At 33.5% G+C, this 24,445-nt stretch overlaps 1 protein-coding gene across 1 annotated transcript; it reads right to left on the bottom strand.

Moving 5' to 3' along the window:
• Positions 1 to 9,720: 9,720 nt before the first annotated feature.
• Positions 9,721 to 17,272, bottom strand: LOC132618280 (small nuclear ribonucleoprotein SmD3a-like). Its single transcript, XM_060333350.1, has 5 exons — positions 16,988 to 17,272; positions 11,137 to 11,189; positions 11,001 to 11,067; positions 10,868 to 10,924; positions 9,721 to 10,328 (listed from the first exon to the last, which is right to left on the bottom strand). Exons 1-5 carry the CDS (start codon positions 17,144 to 17,146, stop codon positions 10,266 to 10,268), a joined length of 399 nt encoding a protein of 132 aa, XP_060189333.1. The 5' UTR covers positions 17,147 to 17,272; the 3' UTR covers positions 9,721 to 10,265.
• Between the last annotated feature and the right edge of the window lie 7,173 nt (positions 17,273 to 24,445).

The raw sequence follows: 24,445 nt of genomic DNA, 5'->3' as shown, positions 1-24,445 counted from the left end.
TAGTCACGAGTATAAATACTCCAAAGACCACTACACACTCAAAAAGAAAAACACTCTTTTGATTTTTCCCACCTCACTACAATATCACTCACACTCTATTTTTCTTCACAGACTATTTTCTTACAGTCTATGGAATACCTCACTTTGCTCTCACTCAGATGTATTGTCTGAGATTTTGGTGTGTTACAAATGAACCATAAGCTGCCTATTTATAGGAATGAATTTCCTATGGTGAGGTAAGCGCTTACATCACGATTATGATGAGGTAAGCGCTTACATCATGAAAATGTGAACAAAGAAATTGGCTTGTTAGCCAAGTCCACAATTGTTGCCAATGTATAATTTGTCAAAGGAAGAAAAATCTTCCTTTCTTAAAATATGGGATAGGGGACTGGACCCCACATCTGTCATGTACTTTAAATGGAGTATGAATAAATAGTCACTCGTTTGGAGGGGCTGATTGAAGAAAATAAAATATAACGATGTTTAGATTATAAGATAGATGGAGTTTGTCTGTGGAAACTACGGGAAGCCATTAGTAGCTAAATAAGACCTCAAGTAAGGAATCGGGTTGAGTAAGTAGTGGGGTTAACGATTTTAACAACTTATTAATTGTAGATATGAAGAGATGAATATGCTATGTCGTTAATAGAGGACCTTAGCAGTTAATTTGAGGTAAGTTAATATTACTATTTGTTGGTTGTAGATCTTTAGCCCATTTGTATGAAAAGCTTGATAAAATTGGAGATGAATATTTGTTAAGATTACTATTTGTTGGTTGGAGATGAATATGCTTGATAAAAATTATCTGATTTTTCTTGGTTGTAGATCTTTAGCCTATTTGTATGAAAAGCCTTTAGATGTTTGAATGCTATAAATTCAGCCTTTAGTATAAAAACTCATGATCTAATTCCTATGGGAAAGGAAGATATTGTACAACTTATGAATATAAGCATTGGGACAGATTCAGTACTATATATCGTACACTAAACAGTAGTCTTTTTTCTAAACAGTAGTCTTTTTTCTATCTTAGTTTGTTTAAGTTTGCTACCATTTAATACGGGGACAACAATGTTGCATTTACCAACCACTGGATTATCACTATTCATGCATTAGCAACCTCATAATTTCAGATTTTTAAAGACAATATCGTCCTTTCATATGGACCCTTGTAAAGATTTGAGTCTCATTCGATGTCTGGTATTTATATCGGGGCTCGATATTGGGGTAAGACGCTCCCTTAAAAAGAAGACTTCGTATCCAGTAGGGCTCGAACCCGAGATCTTTGATTAAGAATAAAGGAGTACAGTACTTACATTCCACCACAATCAGGGACGGAACCAGCGTATAACCTATGGGTTCAGTCGAATCCAGTAACTTTGGTTCAAACTCTCAATTGGTCTAAATTATCAATTGAATATATACTAATTATTAATTTAGAACTCAATTACTCAAAGAGATTAGAATTCAAAGCTCATAAACTTTAAATCCCGACTCCGCTTCTGATCACAACCCTGGGTGGTGACACTTTTCAAGATTTAAGATGGAGAATAAACAGACTTCAAAAGATGTAAATCAGAAATTATGGACAAATTGCACCTGGTCCATATATTCTGTATGACTGATAATCTTCAACATTGTTATTAGTCTTTTTCTTGTTTAGTGTGTGTGTTTCTTTTAGGTTTAATGCTTGGGGAACAGAAGCTTGTTAAGTGGATTGGATTAGAGAAAAGACAAATTGAGGATCAGAATCAGTAGTTTTAAACTCTGTATTCTTGTCTAATGGATCTATATATATATCTTTTGCTCATTTCATTGGCTACCTGCAAAATGGTCCCCTCTAGTTTTCCTACCAGCCTAATATCTCCAACTTTCCCACTTTAATCTATGGAAAATTAGGATAAACTCTACTGTCTAAAATCAGAATTCCCTACGCCGTGATAGCACCTGTACTCCAATCCGATAGGCGAATCAATTTCAATTTTATTTTAATTTCATTAATTAGATGCATAAAGTAAATATAATCAGTTATACGTCGTATAAGATATCTCAAAATAACATAAGTGCAAGAATATACAATCAAAATACTCCCAATGACCTGACAATACAAGTCAAGAGCATCTAAGACTGAAAATAAATACATAAGTCTAGAATAATATGTTGTCTAGGATTAGAAGAATAAATATAATAAAGAAAACATAGTTACAGTCCGGTGCTGTGAAGTAATTTGATTCCATGTTAAGGTTTTGGTCTAATTTTTTTTGTCTTGGTCTCTAACGGATCTCCAATTTAAAGGTAATTTTAAACCATAATAAAAAGTCGAGGGATAAATACTGACAATTTTTCTTGAAGATTTTGAACACATGTGGAATCCATCCATTTCATGCTAGAACTCTATTAGTAGTAAGGGCAAAATACAAAATAATTTGGTGAAGACAAGTGTATGAATGAAAAAAAAAAAAAGCTACAGAGGATAAACTTAAGAAATTTAGAATGATATGGGACAAATTTGAAGCAAGCACAAACATATTATACAAATGTACCTTTCTTCATCTTTCTCCACCAATACAGCTTTCTAAAGTCTTGATACATCTCGGTGGTACCTTTACTTAATACCTCGAGCTGTGAGCTTCCTCTAGTACCAGTTTCTCAACTCATCAACTTTAGGAACACATATCCGGACATTAAGCTGTAATACAACAACATCATTATTATCAATTTATCATCATAACCAAGCTAGATATGTTGCACATGTTCTTTTCTTTTCTTTTTCTCCACAAATTAAAAGTCTTGTTGTTGCAAGCGAAAATACCCATATAGGTTCGATATTACTCTATTTTGGTGCAAGTGGGAAATCCTGTTAGAAGCTATTCTGCCTTGCTTTCTTTTCACAAATCTATATCCCTTTAGTTTTTAGTAATTTATGTTAGGTGCAATTTAATGTAAGGTATACCTCTTGCTGTGAGCTTCCTCTAGTAACAGTTTCTCAACTCATCAACGTTAGGAACATTAAGCTGTAATACAACATCATCATTATCAATTTATTATCATCACCAAGCTAAATATGATGCACATTTGTTTCCCCACAGATTAAAAGTTTCTTGTTGCAAGCGAAAATACCCATGTAGGTTCGATATTACTCTCTTTTTATTTTAAGTGGGAAATCCTGTTAGAAGCTATTCTTCCTTGCTAATTTCTTTTAACAAATCTATATCCCTTTTGGTTTTAGTGATTTATGTTTGGTGCAATTTAATTGAATAGTATATCACCTAAAAATGCTTGAAAAAATTGTTAAACTAGATGCAACTTACCACAATTGATTATAGAGAAATTTCTTGTCGCCGTATTCATTGACAACAAAAGCACAAATAGCTGTAGAAATAGTATTTGTTGGAGATTACATGCAGATTAGATGGTACAATTGTTACGCGGATTCGTTTATGAGCACACGTATAATTGAAAACTGATGTTCCTAATATGGAAAAGGAAGATATTGTACACATATGAATATAACATGCATGGGACAGATTCAGTACTATATATTGTGCACAATAAACACTAGTCTGTTTTCTTAGTTTAGTTTGCTACACTGATTATCACTACTCATGCAGTAGCAACCTCATAATTTCATTTTTAAGGACAATACATGTGTACCCTTTTCAAGATTGAAGATGAAGAAACAGATTTGACAAAATGCACCTGGTCCATATCTTCTGTTTGGATGATAATGTTCGACATTATTATTATTAGTCTCTTTCTAGTTTAGTGTGTTTCTTTTAGGTTTAATGCTTGGGAAAGAGTAGGTTGTTAAAGTGGATTGGATTGTTGAAAAGAGAAATTGAGGATAAGAATCACTATATATGTACTCTCTCCGTCGCATAATAAGTGTCACTTTAGCTAAAAAAAAAAAATTGTCTCATAATAAGTGTCGTCTTGGGAAATCAAGACATAAATTGGCTAGTTTTTCCAACTGTACCCTTAGACAAAAACTGACAAGTTCAAGTAACATCTAAATGATGATTAGAAAAGTCACATAGTAACTTGGTATTGTTGGACTCCCAATGTCAAATGTTTACTACTTGTGCATGCTCTAATCAAGAGGAAAAAATAATTTATTTTTATTATATAGAGGTAATTTGGTAAACTTTATATTGTATTATTGATTTCTTAATATGCGTGTTTTTTTGCTAAGGTGACACTTATTATGGGACGGAGGGAGTATCTCTTTTGTTCACCTCTTCGGCTGCCTACAGATTGGTCCCCTCTAGTTTTCCTACCACACAATGTGAACCGGCCTACCTAGCTAATATTTCCAACTTTGCCTAATTTAATCTAGGGAAAATTTGGATCAAGTTTCCAGGAATTTTATTCTCCGTTAAACTTCTGGTCTAATCTTAGTTCCATCATTAGGAAGAAGTTTCATATTTTCCCTTGCTCTGTATGGAGCTCCAACCTGAAGGTAAACTTCAAATCATCATAAAAAGTCGAGGATAGTATTGACCATTTTTCATAAAGAATTTGGACACATAGAATCCACCAATTTCATCCTGGAACTTTATTAATAGTAAGGACAATAGAGGATAATTTGTGTTGGGGTTTGCCCTTAATTTCCTACCTTATTTGGATTCTTACCATAGTTGTGTTTTACTTCAAAAAGGATTTCTTAGTAGAAAATGTTTTCTTTGTGGAAAAAGACTCTAACATATTTATCCCTTTTTTTGGTAGAGAAGTTTTGCACTTCTATAAATTGATTATATTCCCTTCAAACGAGAATACAATAGCATCCACAATGTAGTCATTTAGAGAGTTTTGTATAAGGCAAGATTTTTCTCTCAAATGTTTTATGCTTTTATATTAGTTTTTCATATGTAGATCAATTGATCAAACCATATTAGAATATTATCTCTTTTAGTATCTTTTTCTTTGTCGTCTTATTTATCGTCATCCAAGGTTTGCAATTGTAAGCTTCCGCATGACACCCTGTTATTTCGATCGCAACAATTTGTTGACAACAAGTGTACGAATGAAAAAAAAATTAACAGAGGATAAATTGAGTAATTTAGAATAAAATGGGACAAATTTGAAGCAATCAGAAACATATTATGGAAATGTATCTTTCTTCATCTTCCCCCGCTAATACAAATACTCTTGCAAGTCTTGATACATCTTGGTGTACCCACATTTATTCAATACATCGAACTGTGAACTTCCTGTAGTATCAATTTCTCAACTCATCAACGTTAGAAACGCATATCCGGACATTAAGCTGTAATATAACAACATCATCATTATTATCATCATCACCATCATCATCACCAAATGGTTTGCCCTTAAAAGACAACTTGAAAGAAGGAAGTAGGCAGCTATATTACACGGATTTGTTTATGAGCACGCGTATAATTGAAAACTGATCTTCCTATGGAAAAGGAAGATATTGTACACATATGAATATAACATGGGACAGAATCAGTACTATATGATATCGTACAATAAACACTAGTCTGTTTTCTATCTTAGTTTGTAAGTTTAGTTTGCTACACTGATTATCACTACTCATGCAGTAGCAACCTCATAATTTCATTTTAAGACAATATGTACCTTCTTCATGATTTAAGATGGAGAAGAAATAGACTTCAAATATATCAGAAACTAGTGAACTTCCCGCGCTTCGCATGGTTAAAAGGACCTGATTATATTTACGGAATGATCTTCTTCTAATAGTTAAATAGTTTAAAAATAATCCGACAATGGGTTGTATATAGCTATGTTTTCAGCATATCCAAATTAGGGAAAAGCATCCCAAGCCAGCCACAGACATTATAAAACACATGACAATTTATAAGAAGTCATAAATTTAGCTCACCAGACTAATTAATTAGGTCGACCTGCATCATATAGTAATTACTCCGTAGAAATAAAGAAAGAAAAAGGTTGGAAGAAGAGAGATTTCAGGAAAAATATTTTTTTGATATAAATTAAGGGAAAAAAATTAAAAATGTCAGAAAATAAATAAATGGACTTAAAAAACATATTTAATTTTGTTTATTGCAAATTTAAAAAATGTTTTAAGCATATCCAAATTAGGAAAAAGCATCCCAAGCAAGCCACAGACATTATAAGAAATACTGTAATTATATTACTAACACATGGCAATTTATAAAAAGTCATAAATTTAGTTCATCAGACTATTTAATTAGGTCGAGTTGCATCATATACTAAGTACTCCGTAGAAATAACGAAAGAAGAAAGGTTGGAAGGAGAGAGATTTCAGGAAAAATATTTTTTAGATATAAATTAAAGAAAAAGGTTAAAAATGTGAAAAACTAAATAAATGGACTTAAAAAACATTCTTCAATTTTGTTCCTTGCAAATTAAAAAATTTATACTTTTATAACTTTCTCCTAAAATGTATAACGTCATTAAAAAGATTAAAGAAAGAAAAGAAATCTTTGAAACGAGCTAGTATTTAGTAAACAATATCACGTCGAATTTTGGTATGCCCCTTCTTCTGTTCTTCTGTTTATTTTTTCTTGGGGTTGTTTAATTTTCACTGCCTGCTTCTTCTTCCCTTATTTTCCGCTTTACACACCACTTCTCCAACAAAATTCAAAATCACTCCGTCATCTCAAAAAATTATCCTTACCAATTATTATATATTTGTTCACATTTTTCCCAATAAAATCTCAACCGAAGAATTAAAGAAAATGTCACAAAAGTTAAATATATCCAAATTAAAACCCAACACATACCAATTGAATTTCTACTCAATGGAATGTGAAAGGATAAAAGAGTTACCATTGCAAAAGGCTTCAAGTAAGGAAAGAAAATAGGAGTAATAGAAGCAGGGCATTTCAACCACGTTACATGAGTATGGCATTTCAATAACCACAAAAGCAACATCCATGAAATGGAACTATGTCTGTCTGTTTGCGATGAAGAAAATCGGCCAAACCAAATTAATGTGGATGATCTTGGCCATCAGGATCCTTGCATCTTTTTTCATTTTTTTTTTTTTTTTTGCTTTCTTATAGAAGAAATAAGTTGACAGAGAATTGGTTAAACATCTTTTTTTTTGGATTTTAATGTATATATCACGCAAAAGACATCCATAGTCATCTGATACAACAATAAGTAAAACAAATATGTATTCATTATGGGTCTCAAGAAAAAAAGTGCAAACCTCACAGATTTTTTATTTTTATTTTTATTTTGAAATTAACTTATGTATCAAGAACATCATATGTAAAATGGTCAAGCACATATTTTAATCTTGTCCACTAAAAGAATATATAAAACATATAACACAAGTTTCACATGTATATAGTTGTGACAGTGCTCTGAAAAACTGCACTTGTGCTGAACTTGAAAAATATAAAAGAGAAGTCCAAGGATATTGTTAAAAAAATACTCTAGTAAATTATAAAAGAGAGAAGAGTGTAACCTTAAATGAAAAGAAGAGATGTAGAAGTAGCATGAATGAGTAGACAATAAGGGGAGGAACGTTGCTAGAAAAGTCATTGCAAGAGTATTGTAGATTGCAGGGGTTCTTTTCCCCGTAAATGAGGAATACGAAGGGATGCAACAATAACAACTACTCTTGGGACAGTTTCTTTCTTTAATGAACATGAAAAGACACGTTTTTTAGGCTTGTTAAATTTAAACAATTATAGTGGAAAAAAATAAAGAGAAAAGGCAAAAAAGGAGAAAATAAATAAATTGGTTTCTTGGAATTTTAGAGCGCCACGTCACCGGGCCGAAGTCTTGCTTTTATATATATATATATATATATATATATATATATATAGATTATGGAGAAAATGCACCTGCTCCATATCTTCTGTATGGATGATAATGGTCTACATTGTTATTAGTCTGTGTGCAGTTTAGAGTATCTGTTTCATTCAGGTTTAATGCTTGGGACATATTGAGTACCGTACAATAATTTAGTTTGCTATCTTAGTTTATTAGTTAGTTTGCTAGCCAATTAATATGGTGACAACAATACAATGTAGCATTTACCAGCCATTGATTATCACTAGTCATGCATTAGGAACCTGAAAATATTAGATTTTTAAAGACAATATGGACCCTTTACAAAATTATTTTCTTTTGGTTCCCACCAAATTCGGTATTCGTATTAAGCCCAACTAAATTTGGATACGCGCAGGAAATCACACATTGGGGTTAAATCGTTCTCTAACAAAGGCGGCTCTGTACCCAATAGGGCTCGAACATGAGACCTCTGGTTAATGATGAAGGAGTACTTACCACTCTACCACAAGGAGGGACGGAGCTAATATGTCGGAACCCAGTAGCTTTGGTTCAAATCCCGTAGTTGTCTTAAAATTCAATTGAATATGTATTGGTTATTAATTTAAAACCCAATAACTTAAAGAGATTGAAATTCATAACCCATAAACTTCAAATTCTGACTCCGTCTTTAACCATAACCCTTTATGGTGACCCTTTTCAATATTTAAGATGAAGAATAAACAGACTTCAAAAAGACATGTATCAGAAATTATGGACAAAATGCACTGATCCATATCTTCTGTATGGATGATAATGTTTAACATTGTTATTAGTCCCTTTCTTGTTTAGTGTATGTGTTTCTTTTAAGTGAATTTGGATTGCAGAAAAGACAAATTGAGGATCAAAATCACTAGCTTTAAACTGTTGTCTTCTTGTCCACAACGCATATATATATATATATATATATATATATATATATATATATATATATATATATAGGCTGCCTGCTTATTGGTCCCCTATGGTTTTCCTACCACACAATACGAACCGACCGACCTAATATCTCTAAGTTTGCCTAATTTAATCCAAGGAAAAGAGTTTAATTATCTCATGCAGAAATAGAGTAACTTCGTTATCCGCTAAACTTTTGGTCTAATCTTGCTTTGGCCATTAGGAAAGTCTCATTATGTCTTTTGATATCTAATGGAGTTCCAACCTGAAGATAAGTCTAGTCAAAAGTTGAGGGTTAAATATAGGTCTTTTATGTAGAAATTTTGAGCAAGAGTTCACCAATTTCATATTGGAGCTATTCTTATGATAAGGGTAAATACGAGATGCGTCGCTACCGACGTGAGTATAAATGAACCAAATATTTGACTGATGCAAAAATTGAACAATTACGAATAGTACAATAGTAAATTTGGACATTGTTCCCTCTAATCTAGCTCAGCCTTATCTCATTTAGCAGCGGTGTCAAAACAATTTTGAAAAATGACCCAAACAAATTCTCAACTCATACACATATATCTCACAAGCCATCAAACTTGCCCATCAGAATAGCTTTCAAAATTTCAAACTCATTCTATCACTTCCGAAATTCTTCCATTCTTTCAAATTATATTCCCAAATCTCTCAAACCATCACCATAATACTTGCTAGCAGTATATCAATATACCTACATTACACTCACTAAATTTTTTTCTTTTCTTTTTGAGTTTTTCACAATTTTAATACAAGGTTATCTGTAACGATATACAACTATCACTATGCAAAGAAAATTATAGGCTTGGACACAAAAAAAAAATTATAGGCGTCAGTTTATTCAATTTGATATACATAATTTTCATTATCTGATATGATATACATATCAGGTTAGAAAGTTGTTCTCACTGACATACAACAACACATGTAAACAAAAAACTTAATTGATATCAGTTTCATCATGTAGATATACACAGATATTCACTATATGATATACACACTTGTATACAATACTTTTTTAAAATGAGGTACAACGACGTATATTGACTCACTGATATACATATTCATACAAAAGGTTATTCATAATGATATACACCAACACATATTTAGAAAAAAAACACGTTGATTCTAGCACTCGCTCTTGTTGACATATCATAGAATAATATCCCTAAACAGTCCATTCACTTTAGTATCCATATACGCGCAACACATAATCCCAAACATCCCTAAACCGTTCATTTGCTTTAGTATCCATATACGCGTTACACATAGAGAAACTTGACCAAACATCGCAAGAAAGACTGGTAAACATCCCTTGTATGTTGCCACAAATCCCACAACATGAGAATCGCTTACTTTCCAGTTTTATCAAGTCATGTCTGGAATACAAAGTCAACATTCTACATCGCGCACTTTTGAGATTGCACATTTCTCAATTATAAGACCAGCTACGCAAACTTAAGCAACTAGTCATGCACTATTAAAATGAATTATACTAACTCAAAAACCAGACACCAACCAATGTGGGGAGATTATCTTCTTACAGGAGGCACAACACCTCGACCAGGTGCTGCTCCACGACCTGTAGCCTGTGCCTGCAAACAGGATGTTCATAATCAGGCATGGTTTTTTACTAAAAATGTACAATCATTGGCAAGTGAAAGTACGCATAAAATTAGGGTGTGTTTGGTATGACGGAAAATGTTTTCCATGAATAATGTTTTCATAGAAAATAAATGGGTTTCTTATTATTTTCTTGTGTTTGGTACGTAAGAAAATATTATCCCGAAAACAATTGTTTATAATTACATTGAGAGGTGCGGGTGGGGGTAGCGCGTGGAGTGGTGGTGATGGGGCCTACGGGGTTTCGAGTTGGGGGTGGGGTGGGTTGGAGGGTGGGAGGAGACAATCAATGTGAAATGCCTCTTGTGGAAGTTCTCTTCCCTACTTCCACTAAGGAAGTCATTTTCCACATTTTTAAGGAACTTGTTTTCCTAAAGAAAATGTTGTCCAGAATTTTTAATCAACCAAACATGAGAAAATTGGATTTCCTCCGTACCAAACACACCCTTAGTCTTGACACCAAATACAACAAAAAACGCAACGGTAAGGGAAAGATAGAAGAGGCACTGACTTTAGCTCGCATGGCCATAGCACGTCCCCGTCCAACACCAAGTGATGTACCTTTGCCCTTCAAAAGATGAATTCAAACATAAGCAAAGCACTTCATTAAACCAGATAAATAAATAGGTGCAACAAAAAAGTACCTTGATTCTGGCTTCTAGCCGCTTGAACATGGGAGCATTCTTGAGCATGTCAGGAATTATCATGAACCTGGTAGAAATTAAATTTCAGTTACTAACCAGAAGCCTCACATAATCATGGAAAAAGAGGACCATATACCTGACTTTGCTGCCTCGAATAAAAATGTGCTCCAGTTGTGACACCCTTCCATCCTGCGTTAACCCAATTTAGCAATTAGTGCACCAACATTGAATAAAAACAAGGTAGGAATTAGCTATACATTTTTTTTCCCACGAATTCATTAACACCAAGCACCGAGCACCAGATGCTAAACAAAACCTCCAATTACGTTGTTTTACCAAACCTCCTGAACAAGCCAGGCATCATCATTAACGTATGCCTAGCAGAGTCGGTATTAGTATTCCCAAAAATTGCATAATGGGGCAAAATTTCAGTCAGATTTACATGGTTTATTCATTTGTTGAACACAACAATTTCTACCTTGATGCATTTTCCTTTCATGACCAATGACAGAAATTACCAAGGACATGCAGCGTAGTGCAGGACCAACTTGGTTTAGTATAATGCAAACAGAATCCCATTAATATCGGAAGTGGAGTAGAATCCAGAAAGGGGAACTTGAGAAAACACACCCCAAAAAGGAGAAAAAGTTAGAAAGCAGAAAACATAAGCTCAAAGAAACCACAAACTCTAAACCTCTTCTTTGTAATTCTACCACCAGCACTAGACACCTGTTCTGGTATATATCATAAAGCCCAATAAATAGACAAATGGGACCTTCTTGCCAAACAAACAGTACCAAATTTTTCTCTATCTTTTCCCTGAGCTTCTGAAATACATTACGTAATCTGCAATTCACCAAATGTATCCATCACCCTTTCGAATAATTAATTTTCATTTCTCAGAAAAGAAAATTTTGCTCTATAGCTCATGACCATTAGGTGAACTTAGACCACTAGAGGGAGAATTACTTAAATGATAGGTTAAATTTGTACAATAAAAATGATAGGTTAAATTTGTACAATAAATCTTCCTTCTATATTCTGTTTGGTCCTAAAAAGTCATTCTGGAAGATTTTCACTTTATAAGTGCAACCTAAACACTCTACAATCACATTACAGTATACGCAGGGACATATATGCCAATTCCAAGAGCACCCCAGCTTACAAAACATGGTTTTCCACAAAATAAGAAGATAAACACAAGAAATTACAGATTTACTTTTCTGTATAATATCTATTACACATGGATGACAAAAGTTGATTTATTACGGATTTACTTTTCTGTATAATATCTATTACACATGGATGACAAAAGTTGATTTATTACATGTAACCATAAGTGATCACACATGTGCATTCTTTGTCTATGAGATCATACTAATGCTTGGCATATTATATGACCATTGTTTTGATATGAATATTACTTTCAGATCCTGCAGCCCCATAACAATAAATATTCTGTAAGATAAACAATGATTAAAGCAGTATCTTTTTTTTTTTTGATTAAAGCAGTGTCTTTAAAAGCGAAAAGGTGAAAAAAAGGATAAGGTCCACTGTGTTTGAAGCAAAAGGTGTAAAGGGAGGACACACCTCTTTAAAGTGAAGAAAATTAAAAAAGACCAATCTTACATGAATTTAGTGATATAATAATTAAATTTGCAGTTAAAATGACTAATTCAACATCCAACAAACAATAATGCCGATATTTGTCAAACTCATCAAAGTTGAAATTCAAAAAACCGGCCATTTTCTCGGGATCACTCTGCCCATCATTGTTAAAGTGCAGGCTTCACCCATGAAGTAATAACCCCTTGCTTCACATCGCTTCATAGTTTTAGGCGATAAAATGATGGTTGTTAATAACACTGGATTAAAGTCGTAGGCTACGTAAAAATGGAAGACCACTACTCTATCTAGCAAAAAAATAAAGAAGATTGGCCCTCAAGACTACGGTCTAGTGGTAAGAGACGAAGAGAGAAGCTTGTGATGTGTGGGTTAGGCACACATCATAGGCCTGAACTCTATTGCAGACAAAAGTCTGGTATTTAAGTGGTGAAGGGTAGAGGGACAAGCCTCCCATTATCCACCGAGTTTCAAGCAACCGTGTGTAACTGCGCACTGGCTTCGGAGATTTCTTGATTTTTTTTTTTTATTTTTATTTTTTTTTTTAAAAAAGTTCAGCAAGTTAAGAGAAAACTCTTGAATCTACGGCAGATGGATTACAGATCAGTTCCCTAAATCCCTTAGAAAACTCTTGAATCTACGGCAGATGCCATTTGAATTACAGATCAGTTCCATAAATCCCTTACTTTTAGCAAATAGTACTGGAATGCTTTCTCTTAATCACACAGCCGACCTTTTTTCATCACACTAGCAATCTCTACCTGGAATGTGTCTATACTCGATTAGTATATTAAAACCAGAGAAAGTTACACCTTTCTTGAGATGGGTGTGTTAGATCTGCACCGATCAGTCTCTTTCCTAGGCTGCATTACATCACTAAATATGAACTTCCCCTCCCAACAATCCTTGAAACTTACTCAACCATTAAAGAGTCCCCTCATTTCATGATGGAGCACCATAACAATTAAAGGACTGGCATTAACTTCTTCAAGGATAAGAAGCTCTCCAAGATTAACTCATACCTTATCAAAAAAAAAAAAAAAAAAAAGCTCCCGAAGATTGACCAAGGGTGTGGCCTAGTGGTTAATGTAGCCTAGTGGTCAATGAAAAGAGAATCATGAGGTTCAATTCAACGGGATCAAAAAACACTTGGTGATTTCTTCCTATCTGCCTAAGCTAGCGGGAGGTATCAGCAGGAGGTAGCAGGTACCTGGCCGAGGTGCGCGCAAGTTGGCCCGCACAATACCATCATAAAAAGAAAAGCTCCTGGAAATGGAAATAATACCAATATGATTAATCAATAAGATACCACAACTGTCTATTGAACTACTCAGAATCCACAAACAACCTCATAAAAATTTACATTAATATGATTAAACAATTAGATACAACAATTGTCTACTAAAAACCTCGGAATCCAGCAAAACCTCATAGAAAAAAGAAATTAAGCTACCTAGAAGACTCTCCAGGAATTCATATTGCATGCTACGATAATTTAATATCTCTCACTTCCACTGCTTCTAACGTGGAAATTTTGAACGATAAACAGAGCAACATATCCCAGGGCTCAATTTCTGTGCTTTCAGCAATAAGAGATTAACAAATAAGTGAGACTATTTGCATTTGCCTCTAGATTTTTTTTAATTTAATTTGATAAGAACACTTCTTAAGTGATTATAATTCAGAAAATATAGAAGTCATTTCGTTCCATAAATCTCCCACTAAATTTGGCACAAAATTCTACACGATTTAGATACAAGCTTTAATATATCCCAATATGGTTGAGTAAGTCCAAGTAGAACTCGATAAAATACAACAAGCATCGAAAAGATATAGGGGTCGTTTGGTAGAAAAATTAATGCAAGTATTAGCTTTGGTATTATCAATCCCTCGTTTGGTAGTGTTTTTCAACCTATGTATAACTAATACATGAATTATTATATTAGAAATGAAGATATCCGACACAAGGTGGGAGTGACTTCGGTGGAGGATAAGATGCGAAAAAAATCAAGGCTGAGATGGTTCGGCCATGTGCAGAGGAGATGTATGGATGCCCCAGTGCAGAGGTGTGAGAGGTTGGCTATGGACGGTTTCAGGAGAGGCAGAGGTAGGCCGAAAAAGTACTGAGGAGAGGTGATTCAACAGGACATGGCACAGGTCCAGCTTACCGAGGACATGACCTTAGATTGGAGGTTATGCAGGACACGGATTAGAGTAGAAGGTTTGTAAGTAGCTGAGTGTTGTCTTACTTATCCTTCAATACTTATAGTCGTAATATTATTCTTGTACCTCCTTGTCTTTCAATGCCCGTTACTATTCGTTGTTGCTTGTACTTCGATGATCATATTGTTTTGCTTTCTATAGTATTTCGCCATGCCTTTTTATACTGCTTTAAATTGTTTGTTTTTATCTCTAGTACTATTTGATTGTCTCTTGTATTATGTTATCCTATTATCTTGTTGTTATTACTTTTTATTCCTCATGCTTTTTCATCTCTCTTTGAGCCGGGAGTCTATCGGAAATAGCCTCCCTACCCGTCAAAAGGTAGAGGTAAGGTTTACGTATGCTTTACCCTCCCCAGGCCCCACCTGGTGGGATTATATTGGGTATGTTGTTGTTGTTGTTGTAGTATAGCAAACCATGGTATTGGCAATACACGTGTTATTAATCAATGGATAAGCATGGTTAAAGACAGAACTATTCTTGATACACCAAACCAAACAGTGGATAAGAAATAATCTCAGTATAACTAATCCCAGTATAACTAATCAAAGCATAACTAATCCCAAAATTACTAATTACAGCATTACTAATACACCCTATTCAACGCTATTCTTATACAATCTACCAACGACCACTTAGGGTTTAGGATTTAGAGTTTAAGGAACACAGACAAAGCAACAATATAAACTAAATGCTTTCGAGCAGGCAATTCCAGCACTATTCCTATTCAAATAAGACCTATTCAGTATTATTCCTATTTTCATACATCATATTCACTTAATACAACAAATCAGGAGAGGTACCATGGTGTATGCTATTTGCAGATAACATAGTACTGATTGACAAGACCCGCGGGAGAGTTAACGCTAAGCTGGAGGTTTGGAGACAGACCTTGGAGTCTAAAGGGTTCAGGTTGAGCATGACCAAGACCGAATACTTGGAGTGTAAGTTTAGAGGCGTGACGCGTGAGGCTGATGTGGAAGTGATGCTTGACACACATGTCGTCCAAAAGAAAGAGAATTTCAAGTATCTTGGGTCTATTATCAAGGAAATAGAGAGATTGAAGAGGATGCCACACATCGTATTGGTGCGCGGTGGATGAAATGGAGGCTTGCATCTGGAGTCTTGTGTGATAAGAAAGTGTCACCAAAGCTCAAAAGCAAGTTCTACAGAGTGGTAGTTAGATCAACTATGTTGTATGGGGTGAGGTGTTGGCCTGTCAAGATTCAAGAACTCTCACGTTCAGAAGATAAAAGTCACGGAAATGAGGATGTTGCGCGTAGATGTGTGGGCATACTAGGAGAGATAGGATTAGAAATAAAGATATCGAGGACAAAGTGGGAGTGGCTTCGATAGAGGACCAGATGCGGGAAGTGAGACTGAAATGGCTCGGGTATGTGAAAAGGGATGTGTGGATGCCCCAGTACAGAGGTGCGATAGGTTGGCTATGGATGGCTTCAAGTGAGGTAGAGTGCAGAGGTGCGATAGGTTGGCTATGGATGGCTTCAAGTGAGGTAAAGGTAGGCCGAATAAGTATTAGGGAGAGGTGATTAGACGGGACATGGCGCAGTTGCAGCTTACCGAGGACATGACCTTAGATAAGAACGTGTGGAGGACATGGATTAAGGTAGAAGGTTAGTAGGTAGTAGAGCGTTATCTTGCTTATCCTTCCTTATTAGTAGCCGTAGTATTTCTCTAGTAGTTCCTTGCCAGTCAATTTATGTTATTGACTATTTGCTTTTTGTTCTTCACTTAGCATATTATTTTACTATAGTTATTGTTCCTTTTCTTTTCTGACCCGCTTTGATATTGCTTTTATCTTTTTTTTTCTAAACCGCTTTGAATTGTTTTTACTTGAACCGAGAGTCTATCGGAAACAGTCTCTCTACCTTCCAAGGTCGGGATAAGATCTGCATACACAATATTCACTACTTATTCTAATACACAATATTCATTTAATATAACAAACCAAACCGTCAATAAAAAATAATGTCAGCATTACTAATCCCATGATCAATAACACACTCTATTCAGTACTATTCTTATACACACGACCGCTTAGGGTTCAGGATTTAGGGTTTAAGGACCACACACAAAGCAATGACAATAAAAACAAACTAAAAAGAAGAAAAAAGGCGTACTTTGGCAGTGTAAGTGATGGTTTCAAGCTGGCAATTCCAGTTATCTTCACATTCCACCATACTTCCTCTGTAAACCTCTCCACTCTTCATCTCTACGGTCACTATATGTCCTGTTGCTTCGTGTAGAAGCTTCACCGGTATCCCTAAACTACGACTCATGATTAAGAATCTTCTAGAACCTTCTCTTCAACCTAATAATGGATCTTCCGGGTTGTAGGTTAGTAGCTCCTTCGAACTCTAACGCAAGGTTCGTGAAATCAAGTAAATATGAAGGACTAAAAAGAAAAGAAGTAAATGTGACTCTTCTTTTTCCCTTTCTTCTTTTGGAAATTTAACTTTGGGCCCCCAAGTTTTCTGATTTTAGGCCCGTTTGGCCATGGATAGTTTTACATTTTTTTGCGCGGATTGTCCTTCTTTTGGGGTGATCCTTAATTTTTGGCCCTCAAATTGCTAATCTTTAATTTTATCTTTCGCTTAAAAAGGTGGCCGAAAATACTTTTAGATTTTGGGTTCGAACTCTCGTTTAGTCAAAAAAAAATCTCAAGGAAGGCTTTGCAAAGTCTACCTTATGCGGCAGACTTTGCCTTATTATAAGGCAAAGTCTGTTGTCTCCAGCAGACTTTTAGTTTTGCCTTAAGACAAAGTCTACCGCATAAGGTAGGCTTTTTGCAAAGCCCAGAACCTTGAGGTATTTTAGGCGAAGGACAAAAATTAAAGACCACCACCACGAAGGGCAATAGTGTAAATTGCCTATCCCGCTGTCCAAATTTGTTAATTTTTCGCTTTTCGAGAGTTAATTTGACTAAATTTTGAAACTATAAGTTGAAACTTTTCTCCTATACATCTTAAAATGTTGGTCTATCTCGAGAAGCGAAAAGTATCACATAATTTGGGACAGATAAAGTGACTTTTTTTGAAACTTTATTCCAGAATCATGTTTGGACAGAAAATTGTTATAATTGTTCGGAATTCAACTTCATATTTCGAACTTCAAAAAAATTCAAATACCTGTTTTCACATTTGTTTTTATTATTATTATTATTTCAAAAAATGAACATTTTTCAAGTTGTATTCATGTCCAAACACAACTGCAATTTATAAATATTATTTTTCAATTTTTTTTTCAAATGCTACTTTTTAAATTAAAAAAATCATATTTTTTTATGTCCAATCGCCCGTTTAACCAAAACACGGATTGAAATTAGGGGTGTGCATAATGTTGTATATACAGAATTATCGAAACAAAAAACATTGATATTCAGTATGGTGTGTGATTTAATTTTTAAAAATATTTGGAATTTTGTAATTAGAAAAAAAATATTAATATACTGACGTTGTGAGATTATTAACTTACTACATATTGTGAAATTATTAACTTACTAGCAATAATTAACCAGAAATTATTAACCCCTTATATTTCCTATTTCCTACGAATGGTGAGGTCAATGCATTTAGTCATGTTGAAATTGTTTTTTTTTTTTTTAATTCCTTTTTGGTACGCAAAATTGAACTTGTGCACGAGCCTTATCAATGCTAGCTCAATTACCACAATAGCAAAAACACTTCCTAGGCAGCCTCTTCTGTGAGCTCGAAAGAAAATAACTTAAAATATAGTTCAAACATTTTAATACATGATGTATGTTGTTCTTACTTGATGAAAATAGTATTCCTTATTTTCTCAAATATAATTAATGACATTTAAGAAATATAAAAGTTGATGCATGTTCTTGCCACAAAAAAATTATTACGAAAAAAAAAGAGCTAACATGAAATGATGAAAGTTTACTTAAGGCTTTACCACTGACGCTACGGATTCACAATGCACCACAAATTATGAGATTCAATTTAATTTTCTTTTTTCCTTATCCATCGTTATTTGATTCATCGTATATAGGTTTTAACTTCTCCATCCTTATATATATAAGGTCTTCACATCTCTCTTTCATTAAACAATGTCTCATTTCTTGCTTCTTTTTCCCGTTAGTAAATCACTCGGGAATCATTTATTTTTATTAAAATTAAGACGTCTGAACCTAAATAAAACATATGAATATTAAGATGTAATCTTTGAATATGAAAATGATTAAAACTGTTAATTTTTTCATCATTTGAATGTGCATAACTTATTTTTACATAAACATAATAGATATACCATTTTTAAATAAAGAATGATTAAATTCTATATATATACTAGATGGCCTATGCCCGTGCTGCGCACGGGCCCAACACTTCGGATTATAGTGTATCTATGTACATGTAGTTGTGTTTATATATATATATATACTATGTTCAAAATACGATTAATATAACATTGTAGTTTGTGCTCCGTATCTAGAACTTTATTTTATTCGTGTTTGCTACAAAAATTTATTAATACTTTTTAAAAGAGAAGACTTGTTTAAAAGGAAACTATTTTCCTCTCTTTGAGATAAAACAATAGCAATATTTAAGCATCAGTTGATACTTTCAATTTTAATTCGATTAATTTAAAGGTGTAAAATACTTATTATTTTTTATCAAATTTTGATTTAGATAATTCTAATTCAAATTATTAAATTAATTTTACATGTTTAAAACGAAACAAAGTAGAAATTGATTTTCTATTTAAACGAAGAAATACTATTTTTTAATTTTTGGTAAATATTCTCAGTTTAGCTCATTTTACTTGTCATGTTATCTTTTGGATGGTTTTTTAAGAAAACGTCATTAGAATTATAATTTGACTAATTTACCTTATTCATTATTTGATCTCCATTTGATATTTTTTTTTACGACATTAATCTCTTTTCACATTTATTAGAGTAAGAATAAAATAAAAAAGTAATTAAATTCTATCTTATTTTATAAATATTTTAAGTATATTTATTTTAGTAAACATAACAAATAAATGACATGGCGGAATAATAAATACAACAGTTTAATATCTACATTAGATCTCAGGCTAATATAAAAAAAGAAAGAAAATTATATGGTTTGACTACTTAACCTTTTGAAGAAAAGTAATTTCATTTGCTCCCACTAATGGATTGATACGCACTCGGCAATGAATCCATCATTATTGACTTAATGAGATACTTTAGAAATTACATGAATATTGTTTGATTTTTTAATATGGGTGCACTTTTTTTTTTTTTTACATTATTAATTTGCACTATTTTTATGCATATACATATATATATATATATATATATATATATATATATATATATATATATATATATATATATATATATATATACATACTATGTTAAAACACGATTAATATAACATTGTAGTTTGTACTCTGTATCTAAAACTTTATTATATTAGTGTTTACTATGAATACAAAGTCTGCACTTTTTTTTTGACATTATTTTTTTTAATATGGGGTTCACTTTTTTTTTTGGTATTGCTTGATTTTGTTAATATGGGGTCCACTTTTTTTTACCGTGAGTTTGGAGATGGTGGGTTCCACTTTTTTTTTTTTTTTTTATATTGTTTGATGTTGTTTAGTATGGGGTTGCTCCCACTAATGGATTGATACGCACGCGGCAATATATCCATCATTATTGACTTAATGAGATACTTTAGAAATTACATGAATATTGTTTGATTTTTTAATATGGGTGCACTTTTTTTTTTACATTATTAATTTGCACTATTTTTATGCATATACATACATATATATATATACATACTACTAGTTACGGCAGGCCCGTGCTAAGCCCGGGCCCAAATTCAAAATATAAAATTAATAATATTTTAATTAGAGAAGTATAACCTGTATCAAATTTTCTTAGCACATAATTAATATGATCTAGTGGCACGTTAAATATGTATTTTTGAATGTAATACCAAACATTATAATTGATAGTGAACCTACTAATTTTTTACTTAGAACGGAAAATCTTGGAAGCATTGCGGTGTATTCTCTCATTCAAATTATGCATAGTGACGTTTTTTTTTTTAAAATTGATCTCATCACAATTCACAATTTTTAAGCGTTTTAAGAAAATCTTAAAAAAATTTAAATTTATCAAAATTGGGTGTGACACCTTAATTAATAAAGAAATGAAGTAGGAGTAAAATTAAGCCATATGAAAAAGTTATAGTACATGTCATCACCTTCAAAAAGTTAGTCTAAGGGATTTTCTATGATCAAAAAGGTTTAGAAGTGCCTCAATATTTTTAAAACACCCCATAGTAGAGGAAACAATAAAAGATAAATATAGGAGCAAATTTGGAAGAGGAAACATTTAGTTGGCGATTTTAATTATAATGCAACCAAGGACTCTAATTAAGTACATAAAAAAAATTAAATTGACCCTTGTTATATATAGTAATGTACGAAACAAAGAAATCTAATGAAAGGGAAAAAGAGATCCTCAGACCTTAAACAATTACAACATATATGGCCCAATTATAATGGCCCACACAAGAGTAGTATTCAGAAATGAATGATATGTGGCGGCAAAGCCCATTGAATCAGTAGCCACGTGTAATTCATCAAAGCATTTAAACTTTTCACAATATTCCAAATTTGACCCCGTGAGGACGACAAAAAGGAGCACATCTTCACTTATATTAAGTAGTAATGTTAAAACACAATTAATATAACATTGTAGTTTGTACTCTGTATCTAAAACTTTATTATATTAGTGTTTACTATGAATACAAAGTCTGCACTTTTTTTTTTACATTATTTTTTTTTAATATGGGGTTCACTTGTTTTTTGGTATTGCTTGATTTTGTTAATATGGGGTCCACTCTTTTTTACCGTGAGTTTGGCGATGGTGGGTTCCACTTTTTTTTTTTTTTTTTATATTGCTTGATGTTGTTTAGTATGGGGTGCACTTTTTTTTTGATATTATTAGTTTGCACTATTTTTATTCATATATTAGTACTATATAGAAGCATGGGTTTGCACTATTTTTATGCATATAATATATATATATATATATATATATATATATATACATACTATGTTCAAAACACGATTGATATAACATTGTAATTTGTGCTCCGTATCTAAAACTTTATTATATTAGTGTTTGTTAAGAATACAAAGTCTGCACTTTTGTTTTTTTGACATTATTTTTTTTTTAATATGGGATTCACTTTTTTTTATATATTGCTTTATTTTGTCAATATGGGATACTATGTTCAAAACACGATTAATATAACATTGTAGTTTGTGCTCCGTATCTAAAACTTTATTATATTAGTGTTTGCTATAAATACAAAAGCTACACTTTTGTTTTTTACATTATTTGTTTTTTTAATATGGAATTCACTTTTTTTTTTATATTGCTTGATTTTGTTAATATGGGGTCCACTTTTTTTTTTCGTGAGTTTGGAGAGGGTGGGGTCCACTTTTTTTTCATGAGTTTGGGGAGGGTGGGGTCCAGTTTTTTTTTTTTTTTTTTTTTTTAAGAGTGACTGTCGACGAAGCATGGGTAAACCGATGCTTCTATATAGTAGAAAAATAGAAATATAATAAAGTATTTCTATCGACTTTTTAGAAGAGTTGGTAATATAAAGTATAAAACGTCATTTTTTTGCCCTTAAATAAAAAAGTGGGTGGGATCACAAAGGATTTTTTTACTCTTAAATAAAAAAGTAGGACCGAATACGGACGACGATCTTGCCTCTATAAACCGGCTCTTCTATATAGTAGTATGTCACGCCCCAAAACCCACCCTAGACGTGACCGGCATCCGACGTCATGAACAACATCGGAAGAACCTAAGCAACACAATAATGATACTTGAACCCGCCAGGTTCAACATTCGCCTCCAACAGTTTATAAATTAAATGTAACAAATCATGAATACATGAACTAAATCAGCGGAAGTCTTTATAAGTAATAGTCTAAAATGTGGCGAACACCCATTAAGTCGTACGAGATTTTTGATAATCTACCCACAATTCTGACAACTATCTATGGAGCTTCTGAGAGACACAACAATCGTCTAACTTCGGGACGCAGCCCGGAAATCTAGAATAATAAATGAAACAGGAAGTGTCCCACTAACAAGGATGTGGGCTCACCAAATCAACAACAGCAGCAAGTTCACCTAAGCGTCGAGAGTATCACGAACCTGCTCTTCTCCGTTACCTAACATACCATCAAAAACAACAATGGTATGCCTGAGTACTTTCGTACTCAGTGAGTGCCTCGGAGACAACAAGTATTATAAAAATAAAATATAATAATACATAAAGAAATCAGTTCTGAAAGGATAGTATAAAAACAGTCATTCCACTTTGTGATTCTTAATATCATTTGTTAAACAGTTTACAAAGCCATTAACCAATATGAAAACAGGTATTCAACATGTGTATCTCAATAGGAATTATCAAAACCGATTATAAAGTCTTTTGTCAAGTTACAACTTTCAATTATGCCTTTCAAATTTATCATGATTGTCAACAACAGTTCCATGAGAGAATACAAATATCACACATGTCAATACAGGCCCAAGAATGAATCACATCGAGGGGATGACCGTAGGGTTCCTTTGTCACAGCGCACCACACCGGATTATAAAATCCTCGGTGACCACTCATCCTCCCGAATGGCTAGGCATAAACACACCGGAATATGAAATCCCCGGTGACCACTCATTCTCCCGAATGGCTAGGCGTAAGCACACCGGAATATGAAAACCTCGGTGACCACTCATCCTCCCGAATGGCTAGGCATAAACACACCGAAATATTAAATTCTCGGTGACCACTCATCCTCCCGAATGGCTAGGCGTAAGCACACCGGAATATGAAAACCTCGGTGACCACTCATCCTCCCGAATGGCTAGACGTAAACACACCGGAATATGAAATCCTCGGTGACCACTCATCCTCCCGAATGGCTAGGCATAAGCACACCGGAATATGAAAACCTCGGTGACCACTCATCCTCCCGAATGGCTAGGCATAAACACACCAAAATATGAAATCCTCGGTGACCACTCATCCTCCCGAATGGCTAGGCATAAGCACACCGGAATATGAAAACCTCGGTGACCACTCATCCTCCCGAATGGCTAGGCGTAAACACACCGGAATATGAAATCCTCGGTGACCACTCATCCTCCCAAATGGCTAGGCAAAATCACATCCACAGAGTTCATAGCATAAAAGCCGAATTACAATTCATCCCAAGGTAATCACATCACCATTTACCATTAAGGTTCATTATGCCATATCGTAAAGGTAAATCATTTCAAAGAATGTTTTGAAAACGTATAACTTCTTTACTAAAGATTCCATGTCCTAATTCATCAATGATAATATCATTACCAACCCTTAACCATCATTATTAAGCATCTTCTATAGAGGAAAACATTCATAATATCACATACATATGTAGGGTTTGTTACAATCTAGGTTTAATGTGGGTTTGTCCCCTCACACACATTAACCATTAATCAAACCTATAATAGATTTCAAGAGTATAAATCTAATTCATCATATTAT

The sequence above is a fragment of the Lycium barbarum genome, chromosome 11, assembly GCF_019175385.1.
Source record: "Lycium barbarum isolate Lr01 chromosome 11, ASM1917538v2, whole genome shotgun sequence".
Lineage (NCBI taxonomy): Eukaryota > Viridiplantae > Streptophyta > Magnoliopsida > Solanales > Solanaceae > Lycium > Lycium barbarum.
This window is presented reverse-complemented; position numbering and strand designations above follow the sequence as displayed.